Source organism: Molossus molossus, unplaced genomic scaffold, assembly GCF_014108415.1.
Source record: "Molossus molossus isolate mMolMol1 unplaced genomic scaffold, mMolMol1.p scaffold_m16_p_22, whole genome shotgun sequence".
NCBI classification, from domain to species: Eukaryota; Metazoa; Chordata; class Mammalia; order Chiroptera; family Molossidae; genus Molossus; species Molossus molossus.
The window spans coordinates 2938521-2957213 of record NW_023425358.1 but is presented as its reverse complement, the minus strand read 5'-3'; the positions used below and the strand labels follow the sequence as shown (position 1 = coordinate 2957213).

General features: G+C 56.0%; 1 protein-coding gene across 1 annotated transcript in view; it reads right to left on the bottom strand.

Annotated features, from left to right (window-relative positions):
- UBASH3B (ubiquitin associated and SH3 domain containing B) overlaps positions 1-18693 on the bottom strand; it is a 147681-nt gene that overhangs the window by 31095 nt on the left and 97893 nt on the right. The window contains exons 3-9 of the mRNA XM_036277013.1: positions 18232-18418; positions 16544-16742; positions 13511-13680; positions 8483-8691; positions 4264-4396; positions 2384-2504; positions 1668-1790 (exon numbers count right to left, since the gene is read on the bottom strand). Of these exons, the coding sequence (XP_036132906.1) occupies positions 1668-1790; positions 2384-2504; positions 4264-4396; positions 8483-8691; positions 13511-13680; positions 16544-16742; positions 18232-18418 (1142 nt within the window). The remainder of the gene's footprint in view (positions 1-1667; positions 1791-2383; positions 2505-4263; positions 4397-8482; positions 8692-13510; positions 13681-16543; positions 16743-18231; positions 18419-18693) is intronic.

Sequence of the window (18693 nt, the reverse complement as noted above, 5' to 3'; positions counted from 1 at the left end):
AGGAGAGCCTCTGGAGATACAAGAGTTTCATTAGGTGGGTTCTCAGTGAGTCAACAGTTAGGTGGGAGTGGTGTTTATCCAACTGATACAGGTTCAAGCTCAGCTTTAGTGCTGCATCAGGGGCAACTCAGCGGAAGTTTCAGGGTTCATCAAAGCCAGCTACCACCTGCTATGTGCCTGCTGACCTTTGTTTTGGGGTTTAGTCTCAGAGTCATGAGGAAGAGGCCAGCAGAGTTCATCAGGCCCAAAGAGAGCAAGATTTGGCTATGTGAAGAGAGGGCTCTGCACGGGAATGGTAGAGCCAGTGGGTGTGTGAGGGAAGATGGCCTCTGCCATAGAGCCACACAACTCTGTATCTCCCCGAGGCTGTCCGGACCTCCTCAGAGCTGTTCTGGAGAGTCTGCAGTGAGGGTCTAGGCTTGCATGAGCTCAGTTGGACTGGGCATCAGGGAGTTGGGAGGATGGAACTACTGCATTCCCCCAGGATGCTGCTGTATGGGGGGGCAGAACAAACCCAGGAATGGTGGTGTCTGTGGGTGGTATGGGAGAGGGACTCACTCAGCACAGGGACCCTGGTGGCTATCCCTTCACCCACATTTACCAATTCCTCATTTCCTCCCAGCTGCCCTCCCTCTGTGGGAGCCAGGGTAAGTGGCTGCACATGAGATTTTGTGTGTTTGGCCCTTTAAGAGGGTACCTGGGTTTCTTAGCAGACTCCTGTCTCTTCCTGGTTGACAGGACCCTTGCTTCTTTTCACAGCAGATGTTATATGGGCTCCTCTTCCCAGCTTCAGTGCCCTTGGTTGGGAAGCTTGGCATAGGGATGAGACCCCATACTCCTCAGGGAGAAGTTTTGCAGCTGGGATATCCCTCTGGGATCTCAGTCACCACCCTTGGGAACAGGTCCAGCCATTTTCATGTCTCTGCTCTTCCTACCAGTCTCCATGTGGCTTCTTCTGTAAATCCCTTGTTAGGAGACTTCTGTTCAGCTAGTCTTCAGTTGGCTGTTCAGGTTGTTTGTTCTATATTTTAGTTGTTATTCCAGTTTGGTCCTGGGAGAGGTGAGTATACTTCCACCTACTGCAAAGCCATCTCGGATCCACCTATGTCCCCATAATTCTGTGGACATCACGTTATTTTTGAATACCACATTATAAGATATTTATGTATTTGTAAGTTTGTGTCCCTGAGGGTGGGGACTCATGCTTGGATCCCCAACACTTCACACAATACCTCGTACAAAGAAGTGATCAATCAATACATGTTAGGTCATTGACTAGGACAAGTCTACTGTCTCTTTGTGGCAGGTTCTCTGCAAAGAACTGAGCATCTTCAAAGGATCAATTGACTCTAAACATTCAGCCCCTCCAGGGTTCGCTGCTCCTCACCCTTGTGCTAGGAGCTGAGCTCTCTGCCTCACCAAGGCTGACCTTGCCCCATCTCTGGACCACACGCCCTCAAAGAAATCACGCTCCATCCACTTTGGTAAATCAACCCCGTTCCAAGTGCACTATCCTAAATGTAATGGTTACAGAAGAAATTGCTTGAGAAAATTTACGACTTGTAGAAAAGTTATAGACTCCCCAGGAAGTGCCCGAGCACAGCCATAGAGCCAGCATTCTGTAGCCGTGGCCAGGAATGCCTGCGCAATGTCTCCAGGACACTTACCTACTAGTCTCGCTTGCATACATCCAAACACAGTGATCGGAGCATCTTTCTCGTAATCCCGAAAACCACCGCTCCGCTGAGGTAAGCTGTGAGGCATGTTCAAGTTGGTGCGTATGTAGCGGCCTAGGAAAAACGTCACACAAGGGCCGTGTGAGCTTCCTGCTCCCTTAGGACTTCCGTGGCTGATCCTGACAGCCTCTTATTCCACTCCTTTTTGGCCAAAGAGACTACATGAGCTCTCTAGAAAATATCTAGGCTGACACTTTTCCTTTAGAACGTCTTGGAATCCACTCGTCTGTTCTGCTGACAAAATGACAGATAACGGCCAGACGCTCTAAAGCAGGGGGCTTCCCTATCTGTAACATGCCACTCAAGTGGAAATGGAGTCAACATGAGTCAGGGCGGGTTAAGGGTGGGAACTCTGGCCATGGTCAAGATAGCTGTCCTTACCTCTGACTTTGCCACATGACTGTGGGCAAAACATTTGCCTTTGGTCCCTGGTGTCCCAGTTTATAGAACAGAGACATGAACACTTACCTCTTCCCTAACACTCAAGACAATCAAGGAAGGATTTATGAAGGTAAAATATTACAGGCCTTTATGTAGCCCACCTAACTAACCATAAATGACTCCGTCTAAGAGTAACGTAGCTCGGCTGTGCCCCCTAGAGGCCATGATAGGCATAGCAATGCTACACAGGCCAACCAGCCACTCACCTTTGGCATCGAAGCACTGAGACAGCCAGTACTTCCCAAACACCACATCCATCCTCTCCCCGTGCCGGCACACAAAGAGGCATCTCTTTTGGGGGCCAGGCTGGCTATTGAGCCTCAGAGGCTGCAGATAAAGAAAGGCTATTAGTGGAGAAAACATGACAAAGTAGACATGTCCTGGAGCCAGGTGCCAGGTGAGCTGAACTCTAGGGCAGGTTCTGCTAACATATGACTTGGCCCATCTGTAAAATGGGGGTCATAGGACTCGTCCTACAGACCTCACGAGTTATTTTGAGGCTCAAATGAGATGAACCGCAGATGCGTTGAAAAATAAGGGTTAGGGAAATGGTATTATCATCGCTACGGCTGTTGGCAGTAGTAGTGCTTGGCCAGTACTCATACACGAGCACCACTTGAGTTACAGCTCAGAGGTAGAACTAACGAGCATGTAGAGAAAGCCATCTAGCGGGACAGTGTCGTCCCCTAAAGAGATGCTTCATCAACTTCTTCAGGGAGTGAGGACTTTATTATCACAAATATGTTTGCCTTCTCCCTGCCTGGTGTTTAGACCATGTGGTCCAATGGTCTCCTCCAACAATGAGCTTCTGCTTTGTCTATTCTAATCAAAGCTTAGGCTCTGCTGTCCAACTACATACATGTTGGTGTTCCCAGAAATGGTTCTGGGAGGACGAGTGCTACTTGAAATAGGCAAGTCTAGTCAAAGCATGTCCAAATGACTTTGGTTCCTACACCTGCTGGGTGGATCACGAGAGATGTTCCTCTATGCCGTCTGATCGTCAGCTATTCCTAGTTTCCTCAGTGCAGCCGGCTTCTGTGGGCCTGCGTTCACACTAGTTTCCGGTTGCCCTGAGGTTAACATGTAGGGGGGTGGCCTGGTCTTCCCCAGCTCTTCTCTTGCTGTTTCCTAATTCAAGCCCTGGGCTCTAGCCAAGGTGATCGAGTCTCTTGATCCTCAACATGTTCAAACTTTCAACTGCCTTTGTGTTGTTCAAACTACTCCCCCGGCCCTGGCCAGTTTGGCTCAGTGGTTAGAGCGTCGGCCTGCGGTCCGGAGAGACCCGGGTTCGGTTCCCGCTAAGGGCACATACTTCGGTTGCAGTTTGTCCCCGGCCCTGGTTGGTCGTGCGGGTGGCAGCCACTCGATGTGTCCCTTCACGTCGATGTTTCTCTCTCTCTCCCTTCCTCTCTCTCCCTCCCACTCTGTACAAAAAATGGAAAAAAATATCCTCGGGTGAGGATAAAAACAACAACAACAACAAACTACTCCCCCGGTTCTTCATCCTCAAACTTGCTGGTGCATCTCAAGCTCTGTAACACACAGCACTGTGCACCAGACGCTGTGCTTGGAGCCCACTTGTATGACACCCTGTAATATTCACTCAAGTATGATCAACATACGCTGTTATATTAGTTTTAGGTATACAGCATAGTGATTCGATACTTTGTACCTTATGGTGTGATCACCATGATATATCTAGTAACCATCTGTCACCACGCAGAGTCATGACATTAATTCACTATATTCTCTGTGCTTTATATTACATTTCCATAACGTACTTATTTTGTAACTGGAATTTGTACGTCTTACTACTCTTCACCCTTTTCATCACCCCGACCCCACTTCCTTAGTCTTCCCAGTGGCCTGTGGTAAATGCTGTTGCTACTGCACACACTCCATGGCCCTCCCTGTGGAGGACCCCTCCTGACCGCCTAGACCCAGACGCCGGCGCTGCCTGTCAGGACCGCCCATCTGACTCTTCCTAGTCCTGAATTTTCATGTATATTAGTGGCCTCATACCAGTAAGTAGGCACTCAGTGGATCTTGAGTACAGTGGAGGATGTGCCCCTGGGGTCAGCCTTACCTGTGTGGGCTGGCAAATGATAGTCAGGGGGGTCATCTCCCCCAGGCCCTGGTCCTCACACAGCCGCCTCTCCAGTATGCCGTCGCCAAAGGAGAGCGCGTTGGAAGACGACGTGTTTAGGATTGAGTAAGAACTGCAGAGAGAGATAAGGAAGATGTCAGCGGCTTTGTCCCGGAGTCATCAGCCTTCACCTGGACTAAGGCGGTGGGAGTCTGCGGGCAGGGCCCCCGGGCAGCGCAGTGGCTGGGAAAGCTGAGCAGGGGCACCCCGTTCCTCCCCAGGAGTGCTCGTGTGACACGAAGTCTTGCAGTTAATTAACTAGCGACAGAGGGATTTCTCTACTTGGAAGAGATGAGTTCATCCCTCTGAGCAAGGACAGGGCCTGCGATTGTGCTTGTTACGACGCCACAGGCACGGACGGCACCAGCGGCATTAAAGCGCAATGAAGTGTACCATGGTTTCCAGCTATTCTTCTGGCTCCAGAGAAATAAACATTTCCTGCTGCCTTTCGTAATTTCCGTGGTGATTCCCACGCGAGCTCACAAACTACAGGGAACGTTTCCTCGTCTCCACCACTGGCTCCTAACAGTCGAGAAAACCTCACGGCCCTTGGCCCCTGTTCTACCTTCGTCAGTTTCCAAACCCCTCTTTCCATCTCAGCAACACCTCCAACCAGATCACTAAATACGGACTGTTTCAGAGGAGACCTTCTCGCCAGCTGTGCACAGCTGTGAGCCGAGCTGGGGGTGACGCCGGGGCTCCAGAAGCCCCAGGAAGGTCTTGCTAACAGGGAGCAGCAAGTCGTGCCATGTTTCACTTGTTTGGTTAGTTAGACCTCCGAAAGCTTTATCTGATACACACTGTCATTTAAATATGTTTGTGGGGCAAATCCTGTGCCGGTCTCCTTCTGTACCAAGGGCACATTTAAAGTTTAGATTTCCTGCTTCTTCGCGACGAGGGCAGCCACGCCCCCCTTTGCCCAGCACACTCCTGGTTTAAATCTGCCGACCCGGCGGTCTCTGAGGTGTAGCATCTGTTCCGGATTGTATATTTTTAACACAGTATTATTCTTAGAATTTTAATTTTAAAAAGAACTTTCTATAGTCATCAAAATAATAAAGCTAACTGGCTGTTAGTAAAAATTCAAACGGCTGTATGGTTTTAGTCATCTTGGCACCTCTTTCGTGCTCCAAGGTGTCCCTCGAGTGTGGAGACTCACCCTCCTCACCCACAAAGGCCACAGAGCCTCAAACCCTCGAAAAGTGATGCCCTGTCCCTTGTGTATGTCAGAGTCTCCAGGGAGATTTAAGAACATGCTGCCGGGCCCCACTCCTCACAGATTAGGGTTCAGCAGGTTTGGGGGATCCGGGAACCCCCAGTTTAACAAAGATGCATCAGGAAGTGTGGTGTATGGCCAAATGAGACCTATTTTGATAAAATTTAAGCACCTGTAGACCAAGGACATTGTGTGCGTTCACAGGGTTTAATAGATGGGCTGTTCTCTTTCGTTTTGAATGAGACCCTCCCGGCGTCACACAGTTACGGAAAATTCGGTTTCAGGTGCTGACTCATCATGCTCCGGGCCGGCCTGTCGGGATGGGCTGTCGGGCGCTGTGCCTGCACCTGCCCCTCTGTGACCCCGTCGCTGTTGCTGGGAAGATGCGGACAGACCCCTGGCCTCTCCTGCATCTCGGCTGGGCTGGAGGAGAGTGCCAGCCTCCTTGCTTAGCTGTCACTGGAAAGAAAGGATCCGACTCCCTCTGGACAGGCTGGGCGGTCGGTCCCAGTAAGACAACAGTTGGACGCTCTGCTGACAGCAGTGCAGGGAGGAAGCAGAACAGACGCCCGGACATCTCCTCCAGCACCAGGGAGACAGTGCACCCGCCAGTGCACCCTGACTCAGGCACCCCGGCCTCACCCACTGACCGGCATCCGGGGATACTCAGAACAGGCACGGTGCTCTGATGAAGGTGGAAGGACAGTGTTCCCTCAGGACAGACGCAGGGCGCCCAGGACAGGGTAGGAGGGTGGTGAAGGGGCACAGCTCCAGGCCTCTGCATGTTGCCTGATCCCCACCCCACTTCCCGTCATGCCAGCCAGGTCCCACTCAAGCCCCTGAGGCTCCACCTCCTGAGTCTGTCTCTGGTGGGAGGTGAGAGAGGACCTGCCTCCCTGGGTCAGATCAGGTGGAAAGTGCAATTCCCCTACAGGATCACTTCTGGAGGAGAGACACTGTAGATGAGCATGTAAAGAGGGCAAGAAAACACAAGTTAGAAATAAACAGAAAATCATAGAGCTAGTGACTATTTCAGATTCAGACTGTTCTTTGGTGGCACTGGTCCATGGAAAGGCAAGTCCTTTTTTGCAGTCTTCACAATACCCCTGTGAGTTAACTATGATGAATTATCATCTTCCTTTTATAGATTAGCAAACAGAGGCTCAGAGAGGTAGAGTAACTTGGCCAGGGTCACCCAGCTAGTGAGTGAGAGAGAGAGGAACTGAACACCTGGAATAAAAACTCAAATTCTTAATTACAAAGTTCTAACACCTAACTTGAGCATTTCCCTACTCTCAGCGGGGCTGGTTGTGGAAACTGACAGTTTAATCTCAGATCTGGTTCCTAGGAAAATAACCGCACTAGTAATATCCCAGAATAAAAGGAGACGACACACAGGCAGACCTCCCCCTGCTCCCGGGCTCTGGTCTGGGCAGGAGTGGGCTCGGCTGCCGGGGTCTGAGCGGCCCGGAGGCTTCTCTCGTCCTCTCCTCCACCCGTAAGCTCACCATTGAGAAGGTGACCTGAGCCCTGGCCGGTTTGGCTCAGCAGTTTGAGCGTCGGAGACACCCAGGCATGTACCTCGGTTGCAGTTTGTCCCCGGCCCTGGTTGGGTCGTGTGGGTGGCAGCCACTCGATGTGCCCCTTTCACGTTGATGTTTCTCTCTCTCTCCCTCCCACTCTATCTGAACAAAAAGTGGAAAAATGTCCTCGAGTGAGGATAAAAAAAAAAAAAAAAGAAGGTGACCCGAGACCTGTGCATTGTCAGATGGAGTCTTTTGGTTCTTTGTTTATTCATGTATATTACGCCTCACTTATTTTCATAGGGATAAAAGGGTAACTTTGCAAACCCAACTTGTTTATTTTCATATTCAGAAACATTTTTGAAAAAGCAGATGTTTAGAGAACATGAGCAGCTTCGACCCTCGAATTTGTGGCACGAAATGTTGGCTGTTCACGGTGTGGGATGGGAGCGGACTGGAAGGGGAAAATGGGGTGCCAGGTCCTGAGCGATGAAGGAAGATGTTCTCTCCCATCTTGGGGTTGGTGCCTTGGCTGCCTGCTGCTAACCGGCAGGGGGACTTCTGTCTGCTCCCTCCAGCAGCACACTCCCTGAACTCGCCCTGGTCTGTTCTCCCTCGTGGGGACCAGAACAGGGTCACCCACCGGCGGGCGGCTGGTGCCCGCAGCTCGGGCTCTCGGCCACATGCACGCGGCAAGAACAAACCACACACACTGGCGAGGTGCCCGCGTGTGCCAGGGGAGGGCTGGCTTTGAGCTGCTCTGACTGAGAAAGAGGAGGGGGCGCTATTTCTATTTTATTTGTTGGGACGAAGCTCCGTGCCGCACAGGCCACTCGACATGGAGCGGCTGGGCTCATGAGGGACGAGGGACAGCCACCGCTCCAGACGACCGGGAACGTGTGCCTTTCCCAGGAGGTGGCAGTCGCCCTCTCCTTACACACGCTGCCATCTGGGCACTCGCGTGCCCAGCCTGAGGGGCTCAGGGCCGCCTGCGAAGTGAGGGCGCGTAGATCTCCGGACACCTGCAAACTGTCCTCCCCGCCCGGCGGGTGCAGTGGGAACCAGCCGCGCTGCTGCGGCCTCTCTGAGCAAGGACCCAGGACCAAGGGGACAGAAGCCTGAAAGCTGCGAAGACTCAGCACTGGGGTGACCCCCGTGTCAGCCATAAGACACGGGCCCCCAGCAGCCCCGCTGGCCTCCCGTCGGAGACGCAGACGGCTGCCTCGCAGGGGCAGGCAGAGGGAAGCAGGGTGGCCCATGGCCCGGGCCCCGAGGCAGCGCTTCCCTGGAGCCTGGGGCCAGCAGGGCGAATCTTTCCTCAGGAACTGCTGCCCTGTGTGCGAGAAGCGGGTCCATCCCCACCCCTGAGGGCCTGCAGCGGCTTCTGAAACAGCGGGCAGAGAGCGTCCAGTCAGCTCACCTGTGAAAGATCCAGGTGCTGCACTCGTCAGCCTTGGTGATGTAGTTCTCAGGGAGGAGGCCGGAGCAGCCGGTGGCCAAGGACGTGCCGTAGACCCAGCCCTCGCTGGTGCCCGTCTGCTCCATGGGAGACATGAAGATGAAGTCCCCGGGGACCAGCTCCAGCTCGTCGTCATTCTGGGGGGTGTAGGGGTAGATCACCTGCAGCGTCTGAAAGAGACAGGGCTCGGTGAGGCCACACCTGACCCATCCCTGCGGTGTCCAGGCCAGACCTGCGTGCGCCGCCTGAGGGGTGCCCACGTCCCCATGCGGACGATTCTAGGCACCGGGGGCTGCAGGTTCCAAGTGGGTTTAGATCCACATCAGAAAGTATTTCTTCTTCTTTTGTTTTAAGGGTAATGTGGGTATGTGCCCAGTGCCACTGGATGGCTCCAGACTTTCCTTTAGGCACCTTTCTGCTTCCTGACAGGATGCACAGGTAGGTGGTTTTGGCATTTACCGGAAAGCTACGGGCTCGCCTGGGACCTGCCGCACACTGGGCTGCACGTTTCCCTGCCCGGCTGGGGAGCACCCCACGCTCGGACCTGCTGCACACTGGGCTGCACGTTTCCCTGCCCCGGCTGGGGAGCACCCCACGCTCGGACCTGCTGCACACTGGGCTGCACGTTTCCCTGCCCCGGCTGGGGAGCACCCCACACTCGGACCTGCCGCACACTGGGCCGCACGTTTCCCTGCCCGGCTGGGGAGCACCCCACGCTCGGACCTGCCGCACACTGGGCCGCACCGTTTCCCTGCCCGGCTGGGGAGCACCCCACGCTCGGACCTGCCGCACACTGGGCCGCACGTTTCCCTGCCCGGCTGGGGAGCACCCCACACTCGGACCTGCCGCACACTGGGCCGCACGTTTCCCTGCCCCGGCTGGGGAGCACCCCACACTCGGACCTGCTGAACACTGGGCCGCACGTTTCCCTGCCCGGCTGGGGAGCACCCCACACTCGGACCTGCCGCACACTGGGCCGCACATTTCCCTGCCCCGGCTGGGGAGCACCCCACGCTCGGACCTGCTGAACACTGGGCTGCACGTTTCCCTGCCCTGGCTGGGGAGCACCCCACGCTCGAACCTGCTGAACACTGGGCCGCACGTTTCCCTGTCTCGGCTGGGGAGCACCCCACACTCGGACCTGCCGCACACTGGGCCGCACGTTTCCCTGCCCGGCTGGGGAGCACCCCACGCTCGAACCTGCTGAACACTGGGCCGCACGTTTCCCTGTCTCGGCTGGGGAGCACCCCACACTCGGACCTGCCGCACACTGGGCCGCACGTTTCCCTGCCCGGCTGGGGAGCACCCCACGCTCGAACCTGCTGAACACTGGGCCGCACGTTTCCCTGCCCGGCTGGGGAGCACCCCACACTCGGACCTGCTGCACACTGGGCCGCACGTTGCCCTGTCTCGGCTGGGGAGCACCCCACACTCGGACCGGCTTACGAAGAGGTAATCGCCCATGTGGGGTTGCGGATGGCCAGATGGAGAGACTCTCCGGTCACGAAGGCGTTGGGAATGAAGTAGTAGTCCCTTCTATGCAACTCAGCTGCTTAACGAGACCTGGTCCCCTGCCTTCAGGAGCTTACTCAAACCCGCACTTGAACAAGCAGCTCGAAGGGAAAACCTTTTGTAGACATTGGTGTGTGTGTCTGTGCGACCACTTTCGGCAGTGAGCACATGAAGACTGCAGGTTCCCTTTCATGGGCTCGGAAACACCCTCCAGGGCCAACCACAGGCCATGCTGCTTGGCTGATTTATTCCATTTTCTGTCTCCTTTCCTGGTGCATATAAACACCATAGGCACAGGCATGACAATACTTCGGAACAGATGCATTTTACTGTTTTCTAACGAGCTACAGGAGGCGTCAGCAGGAGGGGTATTTCCTGTCCCATGTGCTCACAGGGCGACTGAGGCGGAGCGTCTGGAACAGCTCTCCTGGGTCCCGAAGCCACCGGGGTGACACCGCTGGTCCCACTTGTGGTCTGTCAGCTCGGCCTCCCTTGTGGCTTCTGTGAATAATACCTGGAGAGGACAGTTGGGACCATCCAGGAAAACTTCTTGGGACAGAGCCGTGCTCACGGAAGGGGCCGGTTGTTCTGCTGAGCCTCGATCCCCACTCTCCAGGTGATGTCTTTCCTTCCAGCCGAATGGCCCCAACCACGCAGAGCACCGGTGTCTGGGTGAGGCGTCGGGACGTGTGAGAGGAGGGGTTTCCTCCTGGAAACGTGGTTTCTCCGCGAGGATGAGCAAGTGCCCAGAACTCGAAGGCGCCGCTTCCTCCCCACGCAGCGCCCCGCCCAGATCTCCTTCGCCCGCACCCCCGTCCCCTCCTCCCCCTGCATGTCCACAGCCACACCGCTGCCCAGATCAACAGGGAGGTTCCCTGCGCGGTTGTTAACAGCTGGAGGAAAAGCAGTATTTGGGAGACATCTCTGTGCTGGGGTGGGACGAGCCACCGAAAGAACATCCTTTTCCTGGAACGGGGTGAAGACAGGCGCCGAGTCACGGGAACAGGTCTCCACTCGCATTCCGTACACACGCAAGCACAGCACAGTGTGGCTTTCCGCTCGGAAATCCAAAGTGACTCCGGAGGAGACCTCCTTTCTCCCATGCCTCAGCGGTGAGGAGTCCGTGGGTCACCGCCAGGGAGACCCAGGCGTGGCGAACGAGGGTAGGGGACTGTTCTACGCAGAGAACAGCTGGGCAAAAAGCAGGTTTGATTTATTAAATAAGCAACAGAGTAGAACTGAGGTGCTGCAGCGACCCGACAGTTGTCACTGGTGTCCATGTCCCCACAGCCCCTCCCCACTCATCAAAAGCACAGGCCACGTCAGCCTGAATCTGAGCCAGCAGGACATGTACCCAGGTGCGTCCTGCATCCCACTGGCTCTGGTTAGCACCTACTTGTAAGAGTTCTGTCTACCTGAAGAATGCTTTCCCTGCTTCCCGTGCAGAGACTGAGCCCGCTGCTGACTGACCACTGTGCTTCACTGCCTGCGAAGCCTCCCAGGCCAGAACAGCCACGGCACCTGCCATCCTCGTTGTGCCCACTCTGCGCCAGGTGTTACGTTAAGAACTTTCCATCGTCCTTTTACGTAGTCCACGTGACGCCCAGCGACACGTCACCATCTGACACAGGAGAAAGCCGAGGACTGGCGTCACGGGAACGGGGACAGCGAGGGACATCTGCGCAGTGACGCCAGGCCTGAAGCACGCGTGCTGGACTCCGAATCTGTGGCTCCTGTGTGACCGTCCTTCCCCTAGATTCCTGCTGCTTGGCATGTAAAACGTGGTTGGCTCGGAGAATCACTGAGTCAGAGGAGACGGTGTGACATGCAGACGGGCGTTTCCAAGTCCCCGTGGAGGGAGGATCCGACAGCTCGGTGACACCAGGCGTTTCGTGCATCGAGAGCTGAGATCTTGCCTAAACCTCGTCCCTCCTCCGGACACCTGTGGATTCCCTGGGATGACCAATGGACCTGCCTCCCGGAAACAGGAGGGCAGGAGGTTTTCACTGCAGGGGGCTCAGGTAGATGCAAAGGACCCCGAGGGGGAGCTTAGGGAAGGCCAGCAACAGCGGAGCTTTCACAAATAAGAGACAAAAGAGGCCAAGTTATTTTTAGAGAATAATTCATTTGGGCCGGCTGCCTCCTCCCTCAGGGCCCACTGAGCCCAATGTGGGTCAGGCAGGAAAGCAATTGGCCTTGTGGTTAGCTGGAGGGCATGCTGACAGGAAGCTGTCCTGGTAAGGTCCCAGTGCCATGTCCTGCTCACAGCCCACGTCATGCAGCCGCGGAGTGTTTTTCTTTACTGTCGCAAGGGAGTCCGATCACCACACTCCGCGTTATATTTAGGGCTCATTCTTCAGTAAGATCAAGCCCAGTCTCCTTGCTGTGTCTTCACAGAAACTTTTTGTAAGTGACTCAGATGGAGGACACGGGTCCCATCAGCAGTCGGCGCCAGCGGCGTGGCCCTGACACTCCAGGGTCCTGTGCCCGGCTCGGGGTCGGCTGTGCCCAGCACTTCCAAACTGATGCCTGGTCTAGACCTTGAGGTTCCCTTTTTCATATTAAAAGAAATGTTAAAAGACTATATAAACTTTAAACACTTGGTTCTTCTGTGGTTGAAAAAGTAGGAAACAAATATATGTGTTGTTTAATAAATGTAGTTAAACTGGATGACATGTTTCCTTCAACTAAGGTGCTCTATTTTTGGATGGCTGTCCGACCTCTGATGGACAGAACCCTGAATTCTGGTCTCTGCTCTGGTCCTAAATTACTGTTAAGCTTTGGACTCACCACTTAATCTGTGTCGTCTCAGCATCTCCTTCAGAGACGGCACAGCTTGTCCCGGAATGTGGTGTTGATCCCGGGCACCCGGCGATGCCAGGCTCGTGACCCTCTGTCCACCTGCGTGGGGTCCGTCTCCCTCACATGCCCCCGAGGCGCACACCAGCCCTCAGTGTGTGCGCGGTGCTCCTGTTTCAGGAACGTCTGTCGTGTCTCCCCTGCTGGGCTCAAAGCCCCTTGAAGACAGTATCACATTTTACAATTCCGGGACGTTCCACAGTACCATGCATGTTGCAGATAGTCAGCAAACATCTGTTGATGGTGTGTTCACAGATATTTTTTATGTGTGTGTGTTCTTCTCACCTAAGATCAGGATGATGTCTGCTATCTATTAACACCCAGGATTAATATAGAATTTAAAGTCTTTCCAACATCCTTTTCTATCGATTCTTCCACTTAATTTCTCTATCATCCCGATAAGGTTGGCTGGGCAGACAGGACCCTGGGGGTGTCACACAGAGAGGCTGCTGGGCACCCAGGAGGAAGGATACACGCTCAAAGCTTCCTCGTGAGCTGGGCAGCATCCTGGACAACCCCCGGCCCGGTGCTGCCTGATGCCTCCTGTGGCGCCCGCCCCCGCCGTGCGCAGCAGGCTCCTGGCTTTGTCTGCCCCCAGAGCGCCTGCAGCAGACATACCTCATGGTTGGCAAACCGGATGTCCCGAGAGAATATGGTAGCCACCCAGTCGCACCCCAGCTTGACGTCGATGTTCTGGGCCAGTTTCTCCAGGGTGGGTAGGTGGCTGGCCTGGAAGTGGTAAGCCAGGGTCACGTGCAGCTGCTTCTTGTGGGGCTCCACGTGCACTTCTGGAAAAGGGAGGACAGTCAGCCGTCAGATCATGGTGACCCCACAATGGCGGAGGCCTAGGAGGACACAGAGGGGCCGCTGCCGGACGGGAGCCGTCTCCCTCCTTCACAGCGCAGAGTAGGGCACGTCCTGAATCAACACACAGTCTGAGAGAGAACGAGCAACAGTCTGCAGGGGCTCCATCAGCTGAGAGGCAGTGGTCTCGGCTGGTTTCTCCTCAACTCTGACTATGACGAGCCCCGCCGTCCAGATGAGGAAACGGAGGCCTAGCGGGATGAACCACAACGTGTAGAAATAAAGAGCAAATTTTGTAATTGTGCAGCTCTCAAATCTATATTGCCTTTGTTTTGAAGTCAAGTCTCTTAGCTTCTGGGTGGCTCTGATAGAGAAATGAAGGAACCAGAGAGAATATTTTCAAAGTTTAAAACGGTTTCTCAACAGAATTTAGGTCAAATAGTTCTTTGTTGTGGGCACTGTCCTGTGCGTTGTGGTCTTTTAGCTGCGTCCGTGGCCCCTACCAGCCAGTCACAGCACCCCTCAAGTGTGGCAGCCCAAAATGACTGCAGACATTGCCAGATGTCCCCTGGGGAGCAGCAGCACCCTGATGGGGAACCACTGCTCGAAGGTGGACAGATCGTTATTCTAAGACACCCTAGAAAACAAAACCAGCCAACCTGCTTTCAAGGGAAGGCTTATTTCTCGTTTGTGCGTCTCTACGTGGGGGACTCACCTACTGCCCCAGCTAGACATTGAAGAACATGCGACGAGAGGGAATTTGGGGAATTTGAAACATTAAGGGGCTTGCTGAAATCCCAGCGTCAGAAGCACAGGCTGGGCTTTCTGTCCGGCGCACTGTCCCGTCACTGCACTGCATGTCTTTGGTGTGAGCGCCGAGCACGGGCTTCGCGTCTTGTTCAGGCCTGTCCCCAGCGCTCAGCACGTGGCAGGCTTCTTATACTCATGTATGAGTTCCTCGTGGAGGGGAAGCTGAATCTACTTGCTGAAAGATCTGGGCGTGCCCTAAACTCTAGAATACCAAGGCCTAAGTTCACCTGCAAAGACTCGCTGGCCTGCTTTCCGGTTGCCAGGAGCGGGCGCAGGCAGGAGGGCAGGGCCACGCAGTTCTCTGCGTCACCAGCAGGGGCCGCTCAGGGCGGAGAGCCCAGCCCACAGGATCCTGGAGGGGGCGGGGGGGGGGCAGGGGGGCTCCCCCTCCCACCAGGAAAGCACGCAAGCGGCCTCTCAGTAAGAGCGAGAGAGTCAGCGCAGTCTGGCTGAGACCTGCTTTGCTCATTTCTGAGAGGTCTGGGTTTTGTGGCTGCATTAGTTTTGGTGTGTGTGGGAGTTTCAGTGGTTTGATGAGAGCTGCTGGGGGAAAAAGCCATTTCCCCGAGAAAGGGTGGACCCAGGGAACCCTCCCTCCCTGTTAGGCCACCTCTCTGGAATGCGGGGTCCTGTGAAATGACAGACACTGGTCTGGAGGAGAGGGGTTCCCGAAGGAGGAGAAGGGGTGCCCAGGAGGAGAGGGGTGCCCGGGCTGGCAGCTATGGGGGCCCACCCCCGACGTGGAGGAGAGGACTTAGAAGCAGGCGTTCCTGGGTGCAAGCCCTCCCCAGGGTCCCTCCGTGATGCTGGGCCCAGCACACTCTCCAGAGGCCTGGGCCTCCTTGGGGGCTTTTCCAGGAAGAGGGACGGGGCGCGAAGTCCCCAGCTGGGGGTGAAAACAGCAAAGCAGCAGCAGCGAAGGCAGGTGAGGGTTAGGCCACGGTCAGGAGACCAGGGGCAAACATGGGCTTTACTAGGCGCTGCCGGCTATGGCCCTGTACACAAGGGGGCTGGCCAGCCCGGGGCTCCTCCCGGGTGGCATTCACCACTCGGACCGAGCTGGGCTGGGCCCTCGCCCTGGTCAGAGGCTCCACACTGCCCTCTGCACACCCAGCTCCCTCCCGCTGTGCTCAGCAGCCGGCCTGCAGGGACCTCCCTCCCTCCCTCCAAGGATCAACATCCCCCTTCCTTCTGCGAAGGGGGAGCCGCTCTGTCCCGCGGTGGCCCTTCTCTTCTGGAGCCTGTTAGCTCCGTGCCTCAGCCGGGTTCCCAGCTGGCCTCTGGCCAAGAGAAACCGCCTGACGTCCGCCGCAGTGGGCACACACCGCAGGTACCCACTGAATACCTGCTGACCGGGACTCGGCTCCTAGGGAGCCAGGGGAGTCAGTGGGTCCCCCAGCAGGTGAGCTCTGGGCAGCCAGTGCGCGTGTCTGCTTCACACACTCCCCCGCTTTCCGTCTGTCCCCAAGTCAACACCCCCCCAGCACCCCCTCAGCTAGTTCCTTTGGCGGAAATCTCAGTTGCTTAAAGTAGGGGTGGTCATAAAACAGAAGACAGGTGGATGGCATCACATCTTTGGACGACCTTTGGGGCTTGGGGCCTGTCGCATTGGCTCAGTGGATCGTCTTATTATTTGGTTCTGAGTGGTTCTGTTCTACTGCTTGTGCTAGGCTCCCCCTCAAGGAAGCCCTGGGTCCCCGGGCACAACTGTGAGACCCAGATCCATGCCTGCGTGGGAGGGGCCTGGGGTGAAAGGAAGATTCCTTAATTCTGAAGTGGTGCTGCCAAGGGATACGTTCATAGCTCAAGGGGGAACAGAGGTGTGTGTTCCTTTAACTTGGACATTATCTCAGGAGTTAACAGGACAGTAGTTTCATACTGTGGAAGGGAGCACAGAAGTGAGCTCTACAGGGAAGGGCCGTGTTCCCCTCATGCTCTGCCCGTTCCTGCAGGCCCCTCCACCCCCGACAGCATCCCTGTCCTCCACAGCAGTTCCCGCCCCCCTCCTCCCCGCTGGCCGGCAGCAGGGCGGCTCACCGGTTTTCGACGCAGCCTCCGCGGCGAAGTCGGCGGCAAACTTCTTGAGGACCTCCGCGCTGTCCTCCTTCACGAAGAGGCCGATGAAGTTGGAGGAGGTGTAGAGCTCCAGGGGCAGGGGGGCCGCGAACTTACACTTCCAGCGAGTGACGGTGGTCTGCAGGGCCTCCCCTAGGGCGTCCACCTTGCTGTCCTCACACTGGAAGGGGAAGCAGGAGGCTCAGAGACGGGAGATGGATGTTCGCGCCAGTGAACGGCTGCAGCCTCTGCCCAGGGCTGCAGGCTGACCATGCCCTACTGCAGCAGCGCTTCTGCTGTGAGGGGGAGACCGCACACTCCCAGTGATCTGGGGTCACCCACCTGGGGAATTACCCCGGGGCAACGGGCAGCCCCCCTCCCTCCCGCTCCAGTGTGCCCTCCGCGCCGAGCCCGAACGCAGGAGGCCTGGCCCAGAGGAGGAGGGAAGGGAGGGGTGCAGAGGGGAAAACACAGCATCCTAGGTCAGTTCTTCAGTGTTTTCTACTGCTTGGCTTCACCTGTGCTTTTCTGTTCCTCTCAGATGATCAAAAGTGGACTGTGCTGGCCCTGGCCGGTTTGGCTCAGTGGTAGAGCATCGCCCGCGGACCAGACAGTTCTGGGTTCGGTTCCTGCTAAGGGCACGCACCTCGGTTGCAGTGTGTCCCTGGCCCTCGTTGGGGTTGTGTGAGTGGCAACCAGTCGATGGGTCTCTCTCACATCGATGTTTCTGTCTCTCTCTTGCCCCCTCTCTCCCTCCTGCTCTATCTGAAGATAAATGCAAAAATGTCCTCGGGTGAGGATAAAAAAAAAAGCAGACTGTGCGTCCTCTCCTGTGACAGCCAGGAAGAAAGAGGCTTGGAGAGCCCTGCATGGTCCGCCCACCTCCTCGGAGCGCTGGGGGGGGGTCTCCCAGCTTCTGAAAGGGCTGGGAAAGGAGGCTGGGATGACTAAGAAGAAATGCTAATCACGTTAATTTTCAGAGCGATTGGTAAGAGACAAAGTGTGAGGAACATATTTTTATCTAAAGAGAGAGGGAGAGAACAAATGGAATAGTGTCTCAGAGTGCGACCGTCCTGCCTGGTCTTGAGTATGCCTGTACCAATCATCGTCTCCAACTCTCCACAGAGCGCTAGCGCAGATGATGCATTTACTGTAGTCAGAGAGGTCTGATTCCATCAGTAAGTAGCTGGGTTCATGGACGAGGTCGCAGTGCCAGGTGAGGGAAGCCCTGCAGACCCTGGCTGTGTGGCCGACTCTTCCCCTGACTGCGGCTGCATTTCTCGTTCCCAGCCCCAGTTCCTCTTTCCTTGTAAAAGTGGAAAGGCAGACCACAGGTGTGGGTGAGGCAGGTGAGGGAAGCCTTTCCCGCTGTGGCTGCCGACCACTGTGTCCCTTGGCGGGTCAGGCTTGTCCCTCGGGTCCCTCGGGTCCCTCGGAGCTCGCGGTCGGCACAGTGCACACCAAGCCTGAGTCCTCCTGGGCCTCGGCAGATGTGAAAGCGAGGGGCTGGGGTAACTAGCCGACAGCCGCACCCATGTCCTGAAGGCCGTCCAAGGCTGGGAGCCCAGGACTTTTTCTGCCAGTTTCCTGAGACTCTGCGGACCCTGACTCCAGTCCCAGCAGGCTGGCGGGGGCACCGGGGTCCCGGGCGGGGCGGGGCTGCCACTCACCATGAAGAACTGGCAGAGGGTGATGTGCGGGAAGATGTTGTGGGCCTTGTTCTTCCCGCAGAGCTGCTTCGACTGCTGCCAGAAGTCCGAGAGCTTCTGTGCTAGGGGGCCGGTGGGGCGGAGGTAGAGCACGTACTCCCGGGGCAGGGGGTCGTCCAGGAAGGGGTCACCCACGTGGGAGAATAACCTGCAAGGGACAAGAGAGCTGGGCAGCCTTGCTTGAGGAGAGTAGGAGGGACGTAGGACTCAGAGACAGACCCCCTCGTAGCTTCTGGCCTAGGCTTTCCCTTGTGCTTCAAACCTCTGCCCTCCAAGCTCACACTGTGTAACGGAGCCTCAGACACAGCTGCTTCCCCGCCTGTCACAGTGCACCCCAGCCCACGGTCCCCAAACCCGAATCGCTCTCCAGGAGCATTCTCAGGGGGACCCGACTCCTTTCCTAATCAGGGCAGCTTCACCCTG